The sequence below is a fragment of the Magnolia sinica genome, chromosome 2 (assembly GCF_029962835.1).
Source record: "Magnolia sinica isolate HGM2019 chromosome 2, MsV1, whole genome shotgun sequence".
In the NCBI taxonomy this organism is placed as follows: Eukaryota; Viridiplantae; Streptophyta; class Magnoliopsida; order Magnoliales; family Magnoliaceae; genus Magnolia; species Magnolia sinica.
The window spans coordinates 14,742,071-14,767,414 of record NC_080574.1 but is presented as its reverse complement, the minus strand read 5'-3'; the positions used below and the strand labels follow the sequence as shown (position 1 = coordinate 14,767,414).

General features: G+C 38.3%; 1 protein-coding gene across 7 annotated transcripts in view; it reads right to left on the bottom strand.

Annotated features, from left to right (window-relative positions):
- Window positions 1-2,213: 2,213 nt before the first annotated feature.
- LOC131236165 (phosphatidate phosphatase PAH2-like) overlaps window positions 2,214-25,344 on the bottom strand; it is a 42,671-nt gene continuing 19,540 nt past the window's right edge. For 2 of the 7 annotated variants that reach the window (XM_058233301.1, XM_058233307.1), the window contains exons 8-12: window positions 24,125-24,168; window positions 3,985-4,113; window positions 3,799-3,897; window positions 3,485-3,628; window positions 2,214-2,618 (exon numbers count right to left, since the gene is read on the bottom strand). In XM_058233301.1, the coding sequence (XP_058089284.1) occupies window positions 3,572-3,628; window positions 3,799-3,897; window positions 3,985-4,113; window positions 24,125-24,168 (329 nt within the window). In that variant the 3' untranslated portion in view covers window positions 2,214-2,618; window positions 3,485-3,571. The other 5 variants (XM_058233313.1, XM_058233327.1, XM_058233332.1 and 2 more) reach the window with 5 other exon arrangements.

The window sequence follows — 25,344 nt, the reverse complement described above, 5'->3', positions numbered from 1 at the left end:
CACATGAATCAATGATCCAGACCATTGGTCTCATGGTATCCCCCAAATGACTTGGTCAGAAAGTGATAGGAATTGTCCAGGAAATTGGCCACTGATTGACAGGTTGGGATATTCCATTCTGGAGAATTGGATAGCTAGGATCTTCCAATCAAGGAGATCTTTAAGAGTCCCTCATCAATAAAGGGGCCTATCAGATCAATGTTCTGGATCATCCGCCATGGCCCGTACTTGAGCAGAATGGATCACATCAGGAGGCTCCTAATGCATCAATGCAACATAATTTCAAGTGGGAGAAATATATAGAAGCTGTCCCACAAGGACAACCCAAAATATGTCCTGCTCAATCTCCACAGCGTGGTGGTCGGTGATCAGAACTGATGGCCAACTTGGTCCCAATATGAATGGATGATAGTGTAAAGATCAGATCCACCGTATAATTCTAACTTTATATTGGAGTTAGCCTACAAAGAACCAGTGGAAACAAGAAATGCTTGTTCGGTTAAACTTGTTTAATCCATGGACAACAACAGGCTCATAATAAAATGGTTGGAAAAGAAATGCAAATCAAAATAACTCTCTTCTTTCTATCTTCTACTCTTTATTATGTTCCTAATATCCAAATAAACTTTAAAGAAGATCAAACTTACTGCTCTAATATCATGTTAAATCAGCTTAATCATTTTTTAATGTATCAAATAATTAATGTAGACATTTATATGAAAGCAAACAACCCTAGTTTTTCAACCGTCATTGAAACTTTCATCAATGGCCAATTTGGATTCACATAAAGTAAATAAATGAAATATAGTTTCCCATGAAACTTACACTCAGCTTTTATTTATGAGAATTTATAAGAAAAACCATTCCCACTTTTGTCTTTGTTGGAAAATTAATAAATTTATTTTCCCACCTTTACCCCCTAAGAAAAGCATTTTCCCATGATGAAAGAAAAATTAGTTTCTTAGGATTAAGCCAGTTAAAAGGTTGATAGTTAAATAAGGTTTATTGAGCCAAAGTCCATGTAATAAAATTCATTCACATTTTTACTATTATAACCTAATCATCTTAGGTTCTCTTCTATTTTTCTCATTGTAGCTTTCCATAGGCTCTCAAGCTTAGCACAATTTAACTGTTTGACAAAGCCCAAATATGCCACCATCACCTTCAATCACCTTACATATACCACGGGTGTCGATATGCCAAATGAGCCCTTTCCGTCTTCAATTATACCCCAGATGTGCCACCATGCCACATATGCCAATGTGCCATGTATAAGGCTTTCCGCAGGTGCTAATGTGCCACATGTGACACCATTCATCTTCTCTTTCACTTCTCTTGTGTCCCACATATGTAAAGCATTTCACAAGTGCTAATGTGCGACAAATGACACCATTCATCTTCTCTTGCACCCCACATGCTAATGCACCACATGCACCACCATTCATCTCTTTTTACACCCCAACTTGTAAAGCACCATACATTCTTGCCATATACGCCATCGTTCGTCTTCAATCACTCCAAATATGCCACACGTGCCAATGGTGCCAATGTGCACAAGTGTTGCCATCAGTATCCATATGTTAAATGTATCAATATATGTCTTGTGCCACATGTGCCACTTTACAACTTCAAGCACCTCATATGTAATATTTGTGCCACAATTCAGCTTCAAGCACCCACATCTGCCACACATACCACATGTTACTATCCATTTCTAAGCATCCCACATCTGCCACACATACCACATGTTACTATCCATTTCTAAGCATCCCACATGCCAAGTGCTAATTTGTCACATTTTCTAGTGACTACCTAAAAAAAATTCCCCATAAAAATTTGGTTTGCCTAAGACCAATTTCAAAATATATCCTAAATTTTTAGAAAAATCTTGTTGAAAAACGAGGAAGAAAAATTCATTTCGCACAGTTTCCTATAAATAAAGTTTCCCAAGAAACAGTATTTCCTTTCCTATGCTTTTAACAGCCTTAAGATGGAAACATAAGAAAGAACACATTCCCCACAACCCACACAGAAAATCACATCCAAGGCAATACACTCACCCTCGGAAGACTGCAGAAGGGATTTTGGAGCTTGAGATATCCAAGGGATTTAACGTGTGATAATACAACTTCCATAGAATTGCATTTGTATTTATAACATGTCGATGAACTTAGTTTTAAGGAAACTCAAAATTGTCATCAATTCATTAAATAGAGAATAATCAGCTTATTATTTGTTGCTTGCTTTTGAAATGTTAACTCCACACACCTGCAGACAAGAGTTACCTGGCACAGTGTAACACATTGATCTGTTTCAATTGAAGGCATGACGATGAATGAATGGAACTGTAGGTCCATGAACAATGATACATGTATGTTTTTTTAGCATGCCCACTTCTTCTAGGATACACAGCAATGCATACATAGAAATTATTACAATGCTTGTGAGAACTCATGGCATCTGCTACCCGGCTTTATGAACTTGCTGATCTGAAGGATACCAAAGCTCCAACTCCACCACATGAATCTGTACATACAATGTTCAGTTGCATCTACCCAGCATAGCAGACCACCGAGGTTCCTGATTGCTCATATTGGCTGCCGAGAATTCCTCCTTGACTAGTGTCCAGTAATTTTGAATTAATTACGCACCGATGAAAAAAATGTACAAGACGAACTTTTAAAATGCTGGGACTAACAGCTAAAGTGTAAGAGTGTGCACGCACAGACGTGCACTCATGCATGCATACACTTGTGTCTGTGTGAAAGAAACAGGCAATGAGTTTGGTGGGAGGGGGACATAACAATCAGAAGAGAAGGCCCGAGATTGATTCAAACACTGAAAAACAAGTAAAAGACTTTAAAGTGAGATGTGCCAAGACATTTTTCAGTGTATTTAACTATTTATAGTACACAATATATACATGCGCCTATCTATGATGTGGAGTTTGCTAACCCATGTGTATAAACACGCCCATGAAAATAAAAAATTAAAGATCTTGAAGTGAGATGCGCCAAAGACATTTCTTCACTTTAGATTGAACTATTTATAGTACATAGTGGGGTTTGTTGACCCGTTTGTATAAACACAACCATGAAAATGCACTAGCACGCGCCAACCCAGCATGGATGGGGACTATCTAGTCATGAAATAGGTAGTGCTCACCATAAACATGATCTGGAAATCAGATGTTCTGCTCATCAGGTGTGCCCCGCAGTACAAAAGAAATGGATGGTTAACAAAAGTTGCACAGTCATCTGCATAGTGACCCCACCCAATTGCACAGCTTGGATAATCACATACAGGCGCATTATAGGTTGTTGAATATACAAAAACGGTTTTAGTAAAGCTCCTATAGTGTAGCTGCATCCATATAATGACGATTTAGTAAAGAAGACAATCATTCTGCTGTTTCAAAGAAAACCATGCGTTTAAGGTGCTGCTTTTTTATAAAGTAGAGACCATTAAAGTGAGAGAACCCCACCTAGCAGATTCCACAGCTTGGCATGCTAGAATCCTTCTGACTCCTGCTCCAAATGTGATTAGGCGAGCATCTCCAGTTTGCGAGGCTTCAAATGCTGATCTCGGGAAGGGGCACTTTCCAGAAATTCCATGAATTGAAGTCCTCCTGAAACCAAATTCATGTGATAGTCAGTTCAAAATAGATACCCAAGAATATGGTTACAACCATGGTGCTAGTTGATGTCATTGTCTAGCATCCGAGTAGTGTTCTTGCCCCGCAATCAGAACTTTCAGTCTCTTTAGATGAAAGAGTTCCAGAAAAAATCAGAGGGAAACCTGCTCGGCTGAAGACTTGGCTGGAAAGATGCCGTTCACAAGAGAATGAAGTGAAGTATAAGATTTTGTATCGACCCAGCGGTTCACAGCTACCTCTCCCTGTATCCAGTTGCAAAAATAAATCCAGTGAATCTTGGTTCTCGGAATCCATCTAGTAAGATTTAGGATTAGGGAGTTGATTAATACCTTGGGATTGATAATAAAGATTTTTCCTTTCGGGATTCCAACCTTAAGGTAGCTGATCTCATCGGTATCTCTGTTGCCAAAACCAGCATAGAATGGGTTGGAATCGGCGGGAAATAATGCCCTGATATCCTGGAAATTTGGAGAAGGAATGGCATTATGAGCAACCATTCTGCAAAGCTGCAGAAACTTTCGTGTACGATGTTATGAAGGAAACTGCAATATTGCAATGTCTACAATGACTTTCAAGAGGTAAACGACATGAGGTCCAATGTTTGGTGATCCATGCTGATCTGGCAGGCCCCATTTCAGTGTTGGATACCAAAAATATCTCCCAGATTGGGAGATCCCTTTGATGAAAAGAAGTTGAAAGTGTGGGATGTGATCATGTAAAACAAAGCCCATTCTTAATCATTAGGCTCTCAACTGTGCCTCCACTCTTCGAACCAGGAAAAACTTGGAAAGGAAATCATTTGGGTTTGGGGAAATCTTTAAAAAAATAATAATAATAATAATAAAAGAAGATTTGGAGAAAATGATAAAAGAATTAAAAAATGCTATTCCTGTTTACTCCTTTCTCCATTTACTAATAAGAATTCATGAATTATCTGTGGATCAGAAAAGGATGGAAAAAAACAAATAAATAAATAAACAAGAAAAATATACAATTTTTTTAATCCAAAATGCTGCATTGTTTAGTTGTGTTACAGAAGATGTAATGCTATACTTCAAACCCACAAAGAAATCCCACGTTTTCAACATCCTCCACTTCAAGCATTGGACAGCCACTAACTATTTTCATTAGAATTTTTGCAATAACAGGATCCATATAGAAAGAGCTGACAGTAGAGACATATTGAGCTGATGATCAACAAAAGCATTATATCAAAATAGCTATAGTTACGTATAAGAGAAACACAGCTATCTTATTTTAGGGAATGATAAGATGTGAATTTACTCAGCAAATATCACACACAAGACAACAAAATGAGCAAGGAAAAACACAATTTCAGCAGACATATTAGGGGGCTGTCCATACAGTTTTTTTAAGCTGCAATCTCTAATTAAGGCATCCAACATTTATTAATTTCAGAACCCATCAAATGTATATGGTGTAAAAGGTTTGATGGCTTCATATCCAGCACAGGCTCCAATCTGGCAATGTGTGTAACATCTAAGTGGTGAACAAGGGGGCCCCCACCATGGAGATGAACATACGCAAAACTTAGGATAGTCCACTCATCACTCCTCAAGTGGCAACTCATGTATGTGGAATGTGGACCACTGGAGGCCACCAGATGAGTGGTGTTGACAATGATCATGTTTGATCTTATGATCCACAGTCCAGATTGATAGGGGTGTATGTGTGGCCCACCTGGATAGCTGTATGATCATTTGGCACAGTCCTTTCTATCTTTTGTTTATAGTCCCTTTACTTTTGTCATTTTTTGTGCAACTTGTGTACATATCATATTGAAACTAGTGATGGCCATTTTCAGCATTTTTTTATCGCTTAAGCAACCCTACCTACTTTTTGCTCCTCTTCTACCTTCTTCTTTCTCCGTTCTCTATATAAATCCACATGGTATTAGAGATTTTCTAATCCAGTTTCCTCCTCATCTCTTCTTCCTGTGCATCCCATTCTTCTTTGTTTTCTTCCAACATCTCAATCACATCTTGTTTTGCTGTTTTTATTCTTTTATAGACCTTTCTTTATGTGCACAGATTTCTGTATGGGATCTGATGCTTGTTTTGGCAATGAAATTGAGAAATATCATCCTTGCGGTTTTCACGCAAAGAAGGGCAGCATATTTCCTGGTCGTGTAATGGAATGGACATATCTTGATGCTAGTGGACGTCTTGATGTGACGGGCAGATCTGCCTTCATTCATACTATATTTTTTGTTGTGATTTAAGAGGGCCTGGATTCGATGTGCTGCATGTTTCTTCTGTCAAATCGCTGCTGATATGGTGTCGAATTGTGATGTACAATCAGATCTCTGCCTGATGGCATCAGAATCATGGTTATTACCAGTCAGTTATTATTTATATTTGATTTTGCCTTTATTGGCATCTACTTTGCTGTACATTAATGATTGAGTACTCGACTACTCGTTTCGTTGAGACTGGTTATTTTCCGCTCGATGGATGGTAAAAGTGAGTCCAAAAATTCCATTCTACCTCCATCTGAGGCTCATGGATTCCAAATGAAAAATTAAATAGTACAAATTACTTACAATGGGCTATAGCCATGGAAGTTTTTCAGGCTAGGCTCTGATACCATGTCAAATTTGCTCAATGACCCTCAATCGAGTGGTCCTTTTCTTATATAGAAATCATTTTCCCTACTTACAATATATCCCTTAATTACAGCATAACAACAGCATCTTTATCCCCTAATTACAGCCCTTAATTACAGCAATATATGGTACAACAATATATGGTAGGTTTGTTGTCTATCCTACTAACAGAGCCAACATAAGTTAAAGTATATTACATCTTCCAAACCTAAAGGTAATTCCAACTATGATGGTTGATTGGCAAATGATGCCGAGATTCATACTCTTTTGCGTAAAAGCATAGACCAAACATAAGTGTCAAGTTTATGTTTTTAAAGACCCCAAAAGAAATTTGGCATACTCTAAAAGAAATGTACTCGAGAGAAAATTCTAAATCAGACATGGAACAGTATGAGAAGATTTTTTAACTCAAACAAGGTGAGAAAAGCATTGACAAGTATTATTCGACTCCTAGGGTATGTGCGAAGAGTTGAATATATATTACCCAAGGTATTCCATAATGGTAATGATGCCCGTAACGGGCATTGCCGTTACCGTTACGGGTAACAATCATTACGGGCGTAACGGGGGCATAATGGCCGTTACACCCCCCGTAATGGTTCTTTTTTTCTTTCTTTTTTTTGTCAAATTTTTTTGAAAAAATATCGAAAAAGTCCCATTTAATTAAAGAATTGCAAATATGTATTCTTTTCTGATTTTCAACATGTTCATGATAACATAACGGTCCACTCTTTGGTAAGAATATTGTCTCGGGCCTCTATTGATTTTATGAACCTAAAAGTCCTCAATTGGCTGTAAAAATCATATATTTCATTTTCTAAATATATTTATTAATGATTCTATATAGATAAGATAATATTAGTATTAATTAGGCAATGATGGATTCATGGATGTAATAATAAAGATATTGTATAAGTAATATATTAAGTTAATGGATTGGAGAAAGGAGTCATGGACAATGTGTCACAAATAGAATAGAAAAAAAAAAAAAAAAAAAAAATCAAATATTATTATTATAATGTGATAGTTTACAGTACACCATTTGTGTGAATCACACATACATACCACCAACATACTCTAATCACCATCAGAAAGAAAACCTTGCTCCATGTGGTTGATCAACCTCTACGTTGTCATCATCCTGACGTAGGCCATGCGGTTGTGGCTGTGAAGGAGTTGCATATCCATAGTAACCACAAGATCCTGTGGGGAAGACCAAATCAACAAATCCTGAGGATGACAGACTCCGATCCTCACTACCACTAGACATTTGTTGTGTGAAATATGGGTAAGAATAGGTGACAAATGACAACTTGTATTCACAATAACCGTACCTATACCCCTGCCCTGGCCTTGGTACTGCTCATACCGATACCGTGAGTGAGACTGAGACGATGTAGAGCTTGGAATTGGATCCGGATCCGAATATTTGTAACCCGTACCAGATCTAATCTTGCATTCTACCATTCCATGCATTTTCAACAATAACCCCTTCAAATTAGGAAAAAATATCAACTTTTTATAATTTTTTATTTTTGTATTTTTCATAAATCACAAAAAAAATGGTGCGAAAATACCCAAAAAAAAAAAAAACAAAAAAAACAAAAGAGAGAGAGAGAGAGAGAGAGAGAGAGAGAGAGAGAAGCATACGAACATAAGATCTAATCTTGCATTCTCCCATTCTATGTATTTCCAACCATAACCCTTTCAAATCAGGAAAAAAAAAAAAAAAAACAAACTTTTTCCCTCTTTTTTTCTATATTTTTCATAAATCACTAAAAAAAAAAAATGGTGCAAAAATATTTTTTTTAAAAAATTTTGAAAACTGCATAAATTTCAGCAACACCATGTTGATTAGGTGTTTCATCAATTTTAGCAAAAAATCACAAGAAAAAACATGCACTAACCTCTATCTTGAAAATCCCCAAAATGGCCCACCACTCACTCAAGCTTCAATTTGTCAAAACTAAGTTGATCTCAAGTTTTAATCTTCACAAATATGCTGGAAGCAGCCGAAATCACTATGGAATAAGCTTAGGAAGGGGGAAAAAATAGAGAGATGTGAAGAAAATCTGCAAAATGGCCCCCTTAAAAAAAATCTGACCATTTTTTTTTACCGTTACATATAACGGACGTTACGGTAACGTTTTCTGGGGGCTGACCGTTACAGCCCCATAACACGTGACGGCTACTGCCATTACCATTATGTAACAACTGTTATGGCTGTTCTGTAACCATTTTTTAATACCTTGATATCACTCCTCGACTCTTACTAAAATGTTGTTAAAGTAGCACGAGGAGTTTTGGGTTGCAAAAGTTTTTTCTGTGTTACATTCTGAATTTAACCTAATCTATGCTTAAATTCTTAGAGGCGACTATATTCTGATGGTTACAAAGGCACTTTCTCACATTCCACATATGTCAATTGGGAGTTCCATCAATTCCTACCCTCAATGAAGATTTGCTCTCATTATAAAATAGGGTCACGGCGATGGTGGTAGTATTGGTGGTTGTGGAGGTAGCGGTGACCATACAAGATTCAAGAGGAGGCTGTGATGCATGGGGTGAACAATTCTGGTGATAGAGATTAAGGAGAGGCTGTGGCAGAGATAGTGGACCCAAAAAAGTAAACATTGTGGGTGCCCTAACAACTACGTGTATATATGTTGGGATATTCATGGAAAGCCCACGTGGGCTAATCAAGCATATGTCACTAAGGATGATTCATCTAACACTCATGCAGCTTGTTCTTCTCAGCCACTTCCACCTTTGATTGAGATTGTCAACCTCTCCATGTCTCCCAAGGAGTACTCTCATCTCTTATCATCTCAGTAGCATAGCATTAGTCAGCCAGCTTCCTCCACTGCCACATTAACCTAGTCACGCAATGTTTGTCTTCATTCTCAGTACAATCCCTGGGTCGTTGACTCAAGTGCATCAGACCACATGACAGGTAATTCATGTGTTTTATCAAAACTTGCTAACTCAAACTCTTTTGTCAGGATAACAAATGGTATCTCCTCTCAGATTAATGGATTTGGTACTATTTGTCCATCTCCTTCTTTGAAACTTTAGCCAATCTTATATGTACCTCATTTTCCATTTAATCTTATATCAACCAGTCGTCTCACCAAAAGTCTCAACTGCTCAGTTACTGTCTTTCCCTCTCACTACATGTTTTAGGACCTAACAACGAGGAGGACGATTGGTTCAGGATATGAGGCAGGAGGTTTATTCTACCTAGATTGTGCACCAAGTACAGCGCTTCAGTCTAATGTAACATGATTCCAGTGGCACTATCGATTGGGACATCCTCCCTTAAATAAATTGAAGCGGCTAGTTCTAGAGTTGTGTTCATTTCTGCTTTTAATTGCGAAGTATGTTAGTATGGTAAAGATAGTTGAATGTCTTTTCCACCCCATGTGGATTGACATCCATCAAATTCTTTTTCATGATGCATAAGGCACAGATTAAGTATTATGTTAATTTTGTTAATGACTTTTCTCAAACCACTAGGTTATTTTTGTTGAAAGAAAGGTATAAGATTTTCTCTATGTTTCGATTATTTCATGTTGAGATTAGAAATCAACTCCAAGCAAATATCTATATTTTGCATTCAAATAATGAACATGAATATGTGCACAATGATTTCTAGGTATACTTACAAAAACATGAAATTTTACATCAGACTTCTTGCAGTCACTCTCCTTGACAAAATGGAATAGCTAAACACAACTATTGGCACTTGACGTAATTAGGGAAATTTTGAGATTTTGGGAGATGGGCCATATTACGGAAAATTAGGAAATTTTTGAAATTTTCCTAATTTTTCTCAAATCAATTGCAATCTAATAGCAGACAACCGACCAGCGCACCAAAAGCTTCAGAGTTGATGGAGGACTGGTTTATATCTATATGCAGCCCCTTCTAGGCAAACCCAGGAGAGACCTCCCCATGGGCAACCCCCGCTTCACACGGGTCTCCGAATCACAATGTCCCACAGTAAGCCCCACCTCGTGGCCATTCTGCATCTCACAGACCTCACCTTGTGGGTCACCCCACCCCAGCATGGAGATACGGAGCATCCTTGGAATCACACCAAGATGCCCCCGCATCTTCCACCCACACTGGTGAGGAGACTCGAACAATGGGCTCTCGCTCTGATATCATTTTGATAGAAGACAACTAACCAGTGCACCAAAAGCTCCAAAGCTGATGGGGAATGACCAGGTTATTACTATATGCAGGCCCTCCCAGGCAAACCTAGACGAGACCTCCTTGTGGGAAACCCCCGCTTCGCATGGGTCCTCGAATCACACGATCCCACAATGATCCCCACCTCATAGCCATTCTGTAACTCACAGACCCCACCTCGTGGGCCACCCACCCCAGCATGGAGAGACGGTGCATCCTTGGAATCACACCAAGATACCCCCGCACCACAATCTTAGTGTCCAAACATGTATATAACCTAATCTACATATTATTGACAATTTAGGAATTTTTCGAGAAAAAATATTTTTTTCCGAAATCCACGAGTATATTTCTAATTTTCTACTTCTTTTTCTTTTGAATGGAATGCTTAAGTGATGGGGACATCACGCGCACATGCACGCCCCCCCTACGCAAGTACGCAAGGAGGAGAAGGGCCCCACCATCAATCTGGATCAATGACGACATCCAGGGAAGGCCTCTTAGTTAGAGGGCTGCGTTTTAGTTCATTGGAGTAGACCCGATAGTTATGTAAAGCCCACTATGGGTTCTCATGATCGTGGCCCACTATTCTAATTAGTCAAGTACTTTGGGTTTTGCTTATTATTGTTATTAGGAATATCATGGACGGTTTAAATTGTTTTGATTAGTTATTATTTTTTATTACTTTGTCTTCAAGTAATAAGTTGCGCACATAACGCGAGTTTTGGAGTATAGGGTTTTATTATAAATAAGCACCCCTTGTAGTCTTTTTATTCATTGAAGATTAATAAAATTTATGTGTTTCTCTGCTCCTCTAAATTTTTGAGTTGTAGAGATTCAATTGGGTGTGAAACTCTTCCTTCCTCGAAGGGCTGACTATCGTGGTGCGAATCCATACATCCCGATTCGCCCCCACCTTCTTCTATCCATATTTCTCTTCTCCTGCAATCATCTACGCTTCAAATTCATCCTCTATTGCAGCCGTTTTTCTCTCTATAGCAAATTTTCAGAATCTGGCCCTGCAGAAGGGCTGAAACTTCGGCGGAGCACCACGCACAAGTTGTGCATCAGATCAAGCTGACATTTGAGAATTTGGAGTCCACCCCTGGCCGACCAAGGTCAAGATGGCTTTTTTTAAATAGTGGGCCCCACACATGCAGCCGAAATCACACGCACGTGCGTCTGGGCCATTGCTGTTGTCCACACGTGCGGTACTTCTCAAGTTCGTCTCTCTCCTCTCTTTCACTCCTTTTTCACCCAAAATCCCTAAACCTAACCCTAAATTATTCAAATCCCCAATTTTATGCCCTTCCTTCAACCTTAGGGTTCCCTGAATTGAAATTTCTGAATCCCTTGGATTGGGGAATTATTTGTGCATGTGTGGATGAATTTACCCTCCTTTGATTCTTGTTTGGTGTATAATTTTAATTGATCCGGCCCAGCATGTGTAGGCCTGAATCCGCATAAGATTCCCCTTGATTGAGTGTTTGAGCTTTTGTGTGGGATGTGGAATTTTGTGTAATTGTTTCTGAACTAGTGTGATCTAAAGCTGAAAATCTTGCGCAACATACTTGAATTTCATGTCTTGCATCACTAAGTTTCCATACATGTCTTCTTGCATTTATAAATTTTATGAATTGACTTTGAATAAAATTGCATCAGTTTAATCAAACAACGCATAGATGAGGACCCTATACAAAGGAAACCTATTGTGTGCACTTGTTTTTGTGATTTTTTTATTTTTAAGTGTGAATTGGTGTCTTTTTTAACAATCCATGAAGTTTTGTTGAAAAATTCAACCAATTTCCCAATGTTTCTCCATATTTCCCGACAACGGTAATAAATTACACGATACAACTGATATATCCCATGCAATAACTAATATGTATCCATATCCCAAGGGTTAGATACATTACGCGATAATGATATGGAAAACATTGGTTGTTTCTCCTTCATTTCTTTTCATTTTAAACTGGTTTAAAAATTCTGACCAGATTTGGTTGATAAAAGAGCAGTGAACAAGAAGATGATCAACCGATTCTTCATCTACCATGCAACATAGACACACATTAACTATAATCATCCCCCTTTTTCTCAAATTGTCGACCGTGAGTATCTTCTTCTATCCAACCAGCCATCCAAAAGATGCAATCTTAGGAGGGACCAAATATTTCCAAATCTGATTTGTCAAGGATTCTTCTTTAAGGCAAGGGTCGTTGTCCAAAAGTTTGTATAGCGACTTTACCGAAAAAAATACTGGACTTGTCAAACCTCCAGATTAATCTGTCTGCACTGAGCTGATCTGGCTTGATTCTGTAAATGCAGTCAAGGAGGGCCACATACTCATCAATCTCCCAATCATGTAAATTTCTTTTGCGCACCATGTTCCACTCTATTTTCCCGCCGAAAACATTATAGCAGCTAGCTAATGAAATAGCGTGATTAGGGGCTAGAAGGAATATATTTGGAAAATCTTCTTTCAAGACCACATCTCCCACCCAAATATCTTCCCAAAACTGAATGTTATCTCCCTTCGCTATATCGAATCCGATACCTTTGAGAACCTCCTCTTTCACGGATAACACACCCCTCCAAAGGGCCGAAACCCTTTAAGATGTTGATTCCTTAGTCCACCAACCTCCCTTTGAACTATCATATTTACTTTTGATTAACTTATTCCAAAGACTCCCACTTTCAGTCCCTAGTCTCTAGATCCACTTCCCTAAGAGGGCCCAATTCATTTTCTTGAAATCTTTTACCCCAGCTCCACCTTCTTGAAAATGCTTGCACACCTCTTTCCATTCGACTAGATAAAATTTCATCTTCTCCTCCTTCCCATGCCATAGAAAATCCCGTCTTAACTATTCTAGATTAGCCAACATCTGAATAAAGACATGAAGTACAACGGGAGATTCGATAAAGCGGCCTTTATGAGGGTGAGATGACCGCCCAATGATAAATATTTACATTTCCATCTAGCTAGATACTTCTCAAACCTGTCTATGACCTTGTCCTATAGGGACTTAGGAGGCCTTCCTATACACAGAGGGAGACCAACAAAGATAGTCGGAAAGCGGGCCATTGAACTGTCAGAATTTCGCATATTTTCTTATCTCTTCTTCCTCCATGTTGACCCCAAACATCTTGGACTTTGCCATATTAACTCTCAGCCCCGAGACAGCCTCAAAACACCAAATCGTTGTATGCAAGTTGCTCACCTTCTCTTGGTCCGCATCACTAAATAACAATGTATCCTCCGCGAACTGAATATGGGAATCGGAGTGGCCATTTCTTCTACTCTAATTCCGCTTAAGATGCCTGCTTCTTGACTTTTATTAAGCATTCTGGATAAGGCCTCCCCGACTATAAGAAAAAGAAATGGAGACAATGGATCGCCTTAATGCAACCCCCTGGAGCTTTTGAAGAAACCTTTTGGGGATCTGTTGATAAATATAGAGAAATAGGCCAAACCGACACACTCCCCCATCCACCCTCTCCATTTCTCACCAAAGCCCATCTGCTTTAACATATACTAAAGGAAGCCCCAATCCACATGATCATATGCCTTCTCAAGATCAAGCTTGTATAGGATACCCTTTGATCTGGATTTATGACTGGAGTCCAAACATTCATACGCTATGAGAGCACTATCAACTATTTGTCTTCCCAGGATAAACGCACTTTGATTTCTGGAAATTATCTTCCCTATCACCTTCTTCAACCAAGACGCCATTACTTAATCCAGAATTTTGTATGGCCCTCCTAGTAAGCTAATCGGTCTGAAATCTTTGAAGCTAGCCGTGCCCGGGATCTTTGGGATTAACGCTATAAAAGAGGCCCCAAGACCTTTTGAAAGTCTCCCTCTGTCATAAAATTCATTGAAGAAATCCATAACGTCGCCTTGAAGAACTTCCCAAAAAGTTTGAAACAAAAAAATTGGAAAACCATCTAGCCCAGGAGCCTTGTCTCCTCCCAAAGATTCCACAGCAACCTTCACTTCTTCCAGCGTAAATGGAGACTCGAGAGCTTTAGCATCATCTTCAAACAATCTGTCCACATGGAGATGATCCAACTTTGGCCTATCCTAACCTTCTCCCTGAAGCAAAGTGCTAAAAAACGTAATAGCCTCTTCCGCTATTTTGTCTTTATCTTCAATACGGCTTTCATTCACAACTATGCAGCTAATCTTGTTATTTCTTACACGCGCACTAGCTATATTGTGGAAATTTTGTGTTTTTGTCGCCCTCCCTAACCCACTTAGTCCGCGATCTGTCTCCATAAGATTTCGTCTTCTACCACCCTGGCTGAGTGGTTTTGAATGAGTTGAATTCTTCTAGTCAATGTTTCTGTAGACATTGATCCTTCTTCCGCTCTCAAATCAATCAATTGCAACTCTGTCAAGATCGAATCCATTTCCATCTCCCTTTTGCGCAACTCCTCTTTCCACTGCTTAAATTTTTTTCCTTCAGGAGTCTGAATTTGCTGCACAACCTAAAACCTGCATAGCCTTCCACCTGAAAACCACCCCACCAATCAGTTATTAGCTGCAGAAAACCTTTTATCTTCAGCCAAGAAATTTCAAATTTGAATGGTTTCAGGCCCCAATTTTGCTCTTCTACTGTTAGGATCACCGGGCAATGATCAGACGTGGTTCTCGGAAGGACAGACTGGGATACAAGAGGAAATGACTTTATCCAATCAGAGGACACCAAGAATCTGTCCAATCTAGAGAATGTCGGATTCACTCGCCCGTTAGTCCATGTAAATCTGGATCCAAGCAATGGAAGATCCACCAATTCCTGATCATCAATCCAGAACGAGAAGGATCGCATTGCTATTGTGACCTTTCTGCCATGGGACTTTTCTTTGGCATATCTCATATTAAAATCTTCACCTATACACCAGGGGCCTTTGAATCTAAGCCTCGTAGAGTTTAGTTCCTCCCAGAAGTGTTTTCTGCTGGCTTCTTGAGTGGGGCCATATACTGAGGTGACGAGACAACAGAATTCAGAGGATTTGTCTTGCAGGATAACCGACACAAAGAAGACACCGAACTAACTATTCTCAAGCAACCGTTGAGATGATTTCCACGGCATCAGAATTCCTCCGACACTACCAATAGCATCCAGCGCTACCCATTTTGCATCTTTTGCCTTCCAAAGAGTACCCATAAGCTTATCATTAAAATTTTGAACCTTCGTTTCCTGTAAGCAAATCACGTCTAAATTGCTTCTCCCACAAGTGTCTTTAAGAAGCCTTCTTTTTTGCTTGGACCCCACACCTCTAACATTCCAAGATAAGATCTTCATTGAGGAACTGAGCTACCCCGATTTCCTTTTATCCTTGTTCCTGCATTAAACCCAGTAAACAGATTGGGACTCAAAGTAAGACTTTGAAAATCTTTGTTGCTGCACGATCCAGAAAGGCGTTTTCTGGGAGATCTTGTTCCTGTTAGTGGTCTTCCATAGGTCTCGACACATTGAAATAGAGGTATATAATCCTCTGGGTGGTCCCCAAACGATAGCCCTATGGACCTTCAAATGTGTCCTATGGCATCTTTGATCCATTTCTTCTTCTGGATTATTTCGATCAACTTGGCCCTCTAGTCTTCGGCTTTCGCCTTCTTTTCGTATACACCCTCCAACTGCTTTGATGATCTCAATTTGGTTTTTTCTTTTTTTATTTAGCAAGAATTTTTTTTAAATTTCAAAAAAAAAAAAAAAAAATTTGTTGATTCTTGTTATGATGCCTGAGGAGTATTAGAAGACTATAGATCTGCTGATTTGGTCTTGATTTGGGATTTTTTTTTTTTTCCTTTTTTATATTTTGTTTTCACAAGTTTTCTATAAATTTTAAAAAATAATAATAATAATTTCTATTTTCTACGTATTGTTATTATGTTGCTTGCAGAGTCTTCTAATAGTATAGATCTAATGATTTCACACATGCAAAGATTTTAAAAAAAAAACACTACATTTTCCTCCATTTTTGGGTTGATTCTTTAAGCATTTTCTCCACACACAAAAATCAATAATAATTTTAGGAAATTATATGATTATGAATGATAGATATAGGTTAATATATGTTTATTTTGAACATGGATCTACCATTTACAACTATATTTAAATTATTTTCCGATATTCAAGCCATTTTTATCCATTTTTTTGGTATTTAGTTGAATTTTTTTTCTTTCAAAATTTATTTGGGGGTATGAAACATAGATCTAAATTCTTTTAACAAACATTTACATCTTAGAGGCTGTAAATTTATTTTTAATGTATTTCCACCTTTTTCTCAGCAATTTTCAAAATTTTTTTATTTTTTTTCAAAAATCAGATTGGATGTTGCTTTCTTTTTATTAATTTTTCACCTCTTACTTGTATATCAAATATCAATACATGTAATATACTTACACTCTTTTCTTAATCTTATAGTCCTAATGTGTCATTGTTTTTAAAAACTCCAATCCACTGACAGACGGTTAATAGTACAATAGTTGATAGATAATTATATTAGCAATATATGATATCAATTTCTGACATATATCAACAATTTATACCCAAAAAAATCAACACTACACCTTACAGTAGGTCAACCCGTCTGATGCACCATTGAATACATGGTTTTTTAAATTTTAAAAAAAAAAAAGATAGATTCTCAGATATCTCATTTTTTCCAATTTTTATAATATTTTTCTGTTCTTTTTTCTTTTGCTTTAAAAGAATTATGACCGATACACAATGCTATATCGTATCATTTTTTTTACCTGGCCAATTCACCCACTAATAGCCACATTCAAAACCATGATATTGATGATAGATAATCCTCGGAAGAGAGGCATGACCATTCCAAACAGATGTTTTTGTGCATGCAAGCGGCTGAATCCATTGATCATCTCTTCATTTTTTGTCCGTTTCTCCTCCAAGGTGTGGACTCACTTCTTTTTTCTTTTTGAAATGTCGTTGGTTAAGTTGATGCTTTATGGTTGTAACAAGGAATGCCAAATCGGTTACGTATCGGCCGATACGGCCGATACGTAACGGTAACGGTACGCACCGTTACCCGATTCGGGGCCGTATCGGCCGATACCAATTTTTGTACCCGTATCGGCCGATACGGGCCCGATACGGGCGTAACGGCCGATACGGGCGTAACGGTCACCCGTAACGGTCAGCCCCGTAACGGTCGAAAAACGGCCATTTTTTTTTGCATTTTAAGGTCCGTTTTTGATGTTTTTTCGAAACTTCTTGCTTCCAAACTCCTTCTCACTCCTTCTACTGCTAATTTCGACCAACCTTGGCTGGATATTTGAGGAAAAAACACATTATATTGGCGGATTTTGTTGAATCAAAGCTTGGTGGGCCATTTTTCATAAATTTATCAAAAATAGGTATTTATACTTTTTTTAATATGTTTTGCTGTTTTAATTATCTCATATGATGTGTTAATCATAGTAGAACATGTTAATATCCATTTTACAGATTTGGGGTGCCATTTAATATTTTTTTAATATTTTTTTCTATTTACGCATGAATTTTGCCCCTTTTTTTAAAATTCAAAAAATCAATTTTTAATGATTGTTTTGCTGTTTTAATCACTCCATATGATGTGTTAATCATAGTAGAACATGTTAATGTGCATTTTACAGATTTGGGGACCCATTTTATATTTTTTAAATATTTTTTTCTATTTACGCATGAATTTTGCCCCTTTTTTTTAAATTCAAAAAATCAATTTTTAATGATTGTTTTGCTGTTTTAATCACTCCATATGATGTGTTAATCATAGTAGAACATGTTAATGTGCATTTTACAGATTTGGGGTCCCATTTTATATTTTTTAAATATTTTTTCTATTTACGCATGAATTTTGCCCCTTTTTTTAAAAATTCGAAAAATCAATTTTTAATGATTGTTTTGCTGTTTTAATCACTCCATATGATGTGTTAATCATAGTAGAACATGTTAATGTGCATTTTACAGATTTGGGGTCCCATTTTATATTTTTTAAATATTTTTTCTATTTACGCATGAATTTTGCCCCTTTTTTTAAAATTCGAAAAATCAATTTTTAATGATTGTTTTGCTGTTTTAATCACTCCATATGATGTGTTAATCATAGAAGAACATGTTAATGAGCATTTTACAGATTTGGGGACCCATTTTTTATTTTATAATTATTTTTTCTATTTACGCATGAATTTTGCCCCTTTTTTTTAAAATTCGAAAAATCAATTTTTAATGGTTGTATTACTGTTTTAATCATGCCATATGATGTGTTAATCATGGTAGAATATGTTAATGTGCATTTTACAGATTTGGGGTGTCATTTTATAATTTTTTTCTATTTTTGAATTAGTGACTTTATGTTTTTATTTGCTTATATTGGAATTTTGCCTTGGAGCTTCTTAGGGTTTAGTTAGAATATAAAATCATCTTTATTAACATAGGTCATACACAGATACACTCATACTCAAATCTAATTATCTAGTGTCTACCTAAGCCTAAAGAAATGTCTGGATCTGGCCAACAACAAGTAAGTGATGATATTGGATGGCAACATTGTGAGAGGGTTGGTGGTACTAGGCACCAAATGAAGTGCAAGTATTGTGATAGACTAGTGACTAGTGGAATTACCCGTCTCAAACAACATTTGGCACATCGAAAGGGTCAAGTTACGCCATGTAGTAGAGTACCGAAAGAGATAATGCTTTTAATGCAAGCTAGTCTGGCTGAGTCGAAGGGTAAACGTGCTGTTGTACAAAAGAAGAAAGATGATATTTTGGATGCAGCTCGACAGGAAGTGTTTGGTCCTGAATATATGGGCATTCGTGATGAAGATATTATTGATTCTGACGAAGATTCAGATCGAGAACTTACTATAGCTAGGAGAGAGAGCTTGCGTCTAGCTCGTGAAGAGGAAGAACGTCGCCGCATGTTTGGCACGTATGGGTCAATGCGTGATACAGGGGGGGGGAGTGGGAGTGGGAGTGCAACTGGAAGTGCAATTCTGCAAGTGGGGGTGGGGGTGGGAGTGGGGGGGGTAGGTTTGGTGGGTTACGACGTATGTTTGGGAGCCGACGACAGACATCTTCACATGATGCCCCTATACGTTTGGATGAAGAAGTAAATGAGCCTAGGAGACCCTCTATTGATCCAATCCTATTTAGGAAAGAATCAACTAAACAAAAGAAGATAAAACAAATGTGGAGTAGAACTTCCGTTGAGAAATTAGGTAGAGCAAGAAGTTATTTATACATGCCAACATACCTCTTAACGCAGCCAATTCTCCATATTGGCGGGTGGTAATTGATGCAGCAGCAGGGAATTAAAAAAACTCCCACGGCTAAGGAGATTAGGGGAAATGGACGATGCAGAGTATGCGGATGTGAAAGCATACGTGGCTACCTTTAAACTGTATGGCAAGCCGGAGGATGCACAATCATGTGTGATGGTTGGACTAGCCCAACAGACGCAGCATGATCAACTTCATAGTGTACCGCCACTTATGAACTATATACCACAAGTCAATTGATGTCTCAGAGGCAACCAAAAATTCTACTTATATTAATGAACTAATGGATAAAGTTGTGGACGAGATTGGAGAGGAGAATATAGTGCAGATTATGACAGATAATGAAGCAACATATAAGCTTGCGGGACATATGTTGATGGATAAGAGAAAACATCTTTTTTGGTCATCATGTGCTGCCCATTGTATTGATCTTATATTGGAAGATATTGGGAAGAAGAAAAATGTTAAGGAAACGGTCGAAAGGGCAAGGGAAGTGACGACGTTTATTTACAACCATAATCAAGTAGTCGCAATAATGAGAAAGTTCACGAAAAAAGAGTTGTTGAGGCCTGCGGCGACTAGATTCGCAACAAACTTTATAGCATTAGAGAGTTTATTCCAGCATAGGGGAGAGTTGAGTGAGATGTTCGCTTCCCGAGAATGGCTCAACACAAAACATGGGAAGAAGACATCAGGAATACCGGTCGAAGTTGTGAACACCATACGGGACAACAAATATTGGAAGAAGGTCAAGGCGATCCTAAAGGTGATGGAGCCACTAATGAGGGTACTCCGTCTTGTTGAATCCGATGAAGCACCTACCATGGGCTTCATATATGATGTCATGGATAAGGTAAAGCTTGCAATTCAACGTGATTGTAGAAGTTGGCAGACTTATTGGAAGATGATCGACAAGAGATGGACAAACCAACTCCATCACGATCTTCATGCAGCAGGTTACTACCTAAATCCTAGGTATAGATATGCCCAATCATTTGTTGCGGATGATGAAGTTCGTGTCGGGCTAAAAAATGTGATAAAGAGATTAGAGCCTGACTTAGATCTGCAAATAAAGGCATTAAATGAATTAGATACATTTGGAAATCGCCTTGGTAGCTTTGGAGATGCTCTTGCACAGCATGCAGTATCTAGATTGCAACCGGCCGAATGGTGGATTAATTTCGGAGAGAGTACGAAGGCTCTCCAAAAAATTGCAGTAAAAGTTTTGAGCCAGACAACATCTTCCTCTAGCTGCGAAAGGAATTGGAGTTGTTTTGCGCTCATTCATTCAAAGAATAGGAATAGATTGTAGAACATTAGATAGACTTGTCTTCATGCACTACAATATAAAACTAAGAATGCGACGACATCATAGGAGCATTACAGCTGTCGATGACTACTGTCCAATAAACTTGGATAATATTTATGATGAGGATGACCCACTTCTACCTTGGTTGGAAACAAGGGAAAAACAAATTGAAGAGGATAGTGAAGAATTGGAAATTGATGACCCAGAAATACGCAGAGCGCAACAAGAGAGTCGTGCAGATGTGTTGGACCCAGTAAGAGGGGCAGCGTTTATGCCACGTACAGATACGGCTCAAGATCAACAAAAGAGTACGAGCAGTGGTAGCGTGACCGTGTCGGATGAAGACGATGACCCCCCTGCCCCTGGTGCTGGCACTTCTGGTGTTGCTCAGTGCCCTATACAGCCGTCTACAGATCATGATGTCGATGAACAGCGACGAGGTGGTACACGAGGTCGGACTTATGAGTGTACCGAGTCACGATACAGCCAGCGGGTACATCTAGTGGTGCACCGGGTCCGAGAGGTTCGGAACATCAGCAGGCTCATGGTCTTGGTTATTATGATGGATATTCTTATGGTGAATTGAATTATGATGGTTATACTGAGCCTGTTCCATCACATTCATGTTGGAGTAGCCCTCCTGATCAATATCCATATGATTATAGATATCCAGATCCAAATCCAAGTTACTCATCACAACAGATGCACTCTCAATCTCAAGATTCTCAACAGCCTGAGGGCACCAGTATGGCTATTCGACGGGCACTGGTGGATATCCTTACTCCGGGTCAGAGTCGTTGCCTAGTCGGATCAGTCATCCTCTAGTTTCGTTGATCTAGTATTTCCTTCTGGCACTGGATATTATGGATATGTAGCACCTACACCTATCGGACAGCCTCAGCCTGATGGTGACGATGACGATGATGTGGAGGTCGAGCAACCACAAAAAAGCAGATTTTCATTTTGGTGGTGACTTGTGATTGTGACTTGTGAGTATATATTTGTGTTAAGGTAAGTATTTGTTGCAGCAGACAACAATATTATTGCAAGAAGCCATGCACACACTTGACACTGCCGAACTTGTATTTAAAATAGCTCCCCCGACAACCAATCAAGTAATCCTTAATCAAGTTGCAGGGAGTATATCAGACACTACTAATTTTTTATTTTTTATTTTTTAATATGAGGATGACAGGTCATAGACGGGAATCACAATATCACAGTCACGTGCACCACACTGCACAAGATCCCAGGTATGATCGAGACATACCTCAAAAATAATTGCAAACACCTGATGTAAGATATTTTCATTTTACATTCATTCTAATATATCTATCATTGATAGTAGATAGTTAGAAAATTAAATATATGATCAAATTCAGGTTATCTGGTTCATAAATTCATCAGACAGTCCGATACAACTTCTCACCAAAGAGTGGACCGTTACACCACCATAAACATGTTCCAATTTATAAATGAATGCATATTTGGAATGCTTAGAATATTCTGGATTTAATCCATATTTTTTCATATTTTTTGGCAAAAAAAAATTTTTGTCCGTTTCTCCTCCAAGGTGTGGACTCACTTCTTTTTTCTTTTTGAAATGTCGTTGGTTATGCCGGGCTCCGTGTTGGACCTCCTCTAGTTATGGCACAAAAGGGAAGTGGAGAAAAAGTCCAGGGCTATTTGACACTTGATTTTGTCCGCTGTTTGGTGTGCTATTTGGGGTGATCGAAATAAGTGGCGTTTTATTCTTTGGGATAAGTCAAAGCGTTGGTGGACTTCCTTAGGGGGCATTTGGCGCATGGTATTAGATGGGATTAGGAGGGATAGAATTGCATTTGGTCCCGTGCAATTCCATCCAGCATTTGGAGAGGATGGGATTAGGTGGGATGGAATTGCATTTAGTCCCATGGAATTGCATTTGGTCCCATGCAGGATTTTTGTGGATTTTGAAATCCACTACACATGTGGGCCCCACATTGATGCATGTGTTTATCCATGCCGTCCATCCACATACACCATTTACACGTGACATTCTGGTTATATATGTGTACAAGTGTGTTATCTCTCAAAATAAATAAATATGTGTGTGTGTGTGTGTACAAGTGAGCGACATCTATTGTGAATTTGGTCCTTTGATTACAATTCCATGGTCAACCAAACATAATTTTGCTTAATCCAATGTTTTCCCATAGCAAAAATTCAATACCATGGTATTACCAGACACGCAATCATTGAGCAATAATGATGTTAATCCCATCTAATACCATTTAATACCATTCAATTCCACGAACCAAACACGCCCTTAAGGTGTCTGTTCTAAATGGGCAGTCACTATGAAAGTCAAATCTGATTGTATTTTGGCCATCTAAATGCTTTTTTTTCTTTTCATTTTTTCTCTGTATTCTTTTCCTGCCTCACTCGCAAGCAGACCTTTAATGAATTTCCATTGTCCTTCAAAAAATAATAATAATAATAATAATAATAATAATAATATATATATATATATATATATATATATATATATATATATATATATATATATATATATATATATATATCCACAGGTGGACCAGCCTTGTTTCTGCACATGTTCATCCTCACAGTGGAGACCAGCTTATTCACCAGTAGATGTCCCACACACCAGCCAGGTTGATACCTGTGTTGCATGTGAAAGTGTGTGTATGTGTGTGAGTTGAGCTAGGAAACCCCATGCTAGTAGAAAACACCAAATGGCGGACACCAACAAATACAAAACTCATATGCATAAGCCTAACAACTTCATATGCATAAGCCTAAACCCTACATTTTCCATTGTTTCGAGATGCTGCAAATGGATAACCTAGCAAAAATGTCTTGGTAAAAGATTACATGTTTGTTTTTGTTTACAAACATTAAACAAGACTAACAGGGTGTAGGTCTTCCATTAGATTGTATAGTCATTGAATAATTGAAACAGCAAAAGCAACACCAAAGAAAGAACATAGGAAACAGGACTCACTGTATCCATATTTGAAGATACAATACAGGAGACAGGACTCACCTCTAGACATGCGATCTTGAATTCATGAGGAGCTCTTCTGATAACTGCAAACAATAAAGGAGATGAACTACTTTCAGAGCATGCCTTCAAATTACAAATACAATGCATGGTGGTCCAGAAAAAATTCCAGGCTTAATTTCAAATCAACCATCGAATTGGATATGCTTCAATGAAAACATTTAACATACCCTATTTGAGAAATACTGCTTCTAACAATCGTATCATAGCTACTGTTGAAAACTTGAATTACCATGAAGATTTCAGTTCAAGTTTCCAAGCGAAGATGATTCAAGGCAAATTGCCACACGACATGCTCAGTGTGAAGCAAACATATAATTAGAATTTGAGGTATGTATGAATGACATTTATAGGCCATATATAGACAATGATTGCTATACTGCACACTCAGAACCACCTAAAGTTTCATGTACATGACATGGAGGTATAATTAGGCCCTGATGCACCAAAACATGAGTAGTGTCATGATGCACCTATTTGTTCAGGTGGGACCCCTAGCTAGGTCGTCATACCTTGACATGGCTAGCCTCACCAAGGGTGAGAGATGTTACCTTAGTTTTTAAATTTTCTAAGCATTGCTTTAAAAACTTGTTTTCTAAAGTTCCAAATTGAAAGTAAAGTTGAAATGTTGTTTATATAGGATCATTTCTATATAGCTATTACTTAAGATTTCACTAAGTAAATGGTGGTCTAGTGAGGTACAAAGCACCAAGCGCACGTGCATGCGTGGGCAGTGGGCTGTAGGGTTGCTTGGGCGCATTGTGCTGCTTAAGTGGTGCACTTGGCACTAAGTACATGCATGTGGCAACAGGGCCAGGCTGGGCTATTTGGGCCTCTATCAAGACCCAACCCTTTTCTAAATGGACCTATCCATTGGGCCTCAAGCCTGATGAGGTAGATGAAGGGTCATCAATCTCTAAAGCCCACCTCTTTTGACATAGAAGCATCTAATAATCACTGCATTTAAACTATGCATTTTATTAATTGGATAATTAATCTCCTTCTATAAGAACATGTGGAGATTGGTGTGTGAACCACTTACAACTCATATTTCCTTCTTTCTACTCATTTTGTGCCTCCAGAGCTAAGGTCAAATACCGTGTCTTCGTTGGATAGTGCAAGCTCACTAGAAGACTAGATCGAGACAGGTTTAATTGAATCCCAGGGATAGTGTGGCTGAATCCCTTACACAATTGGGAAGC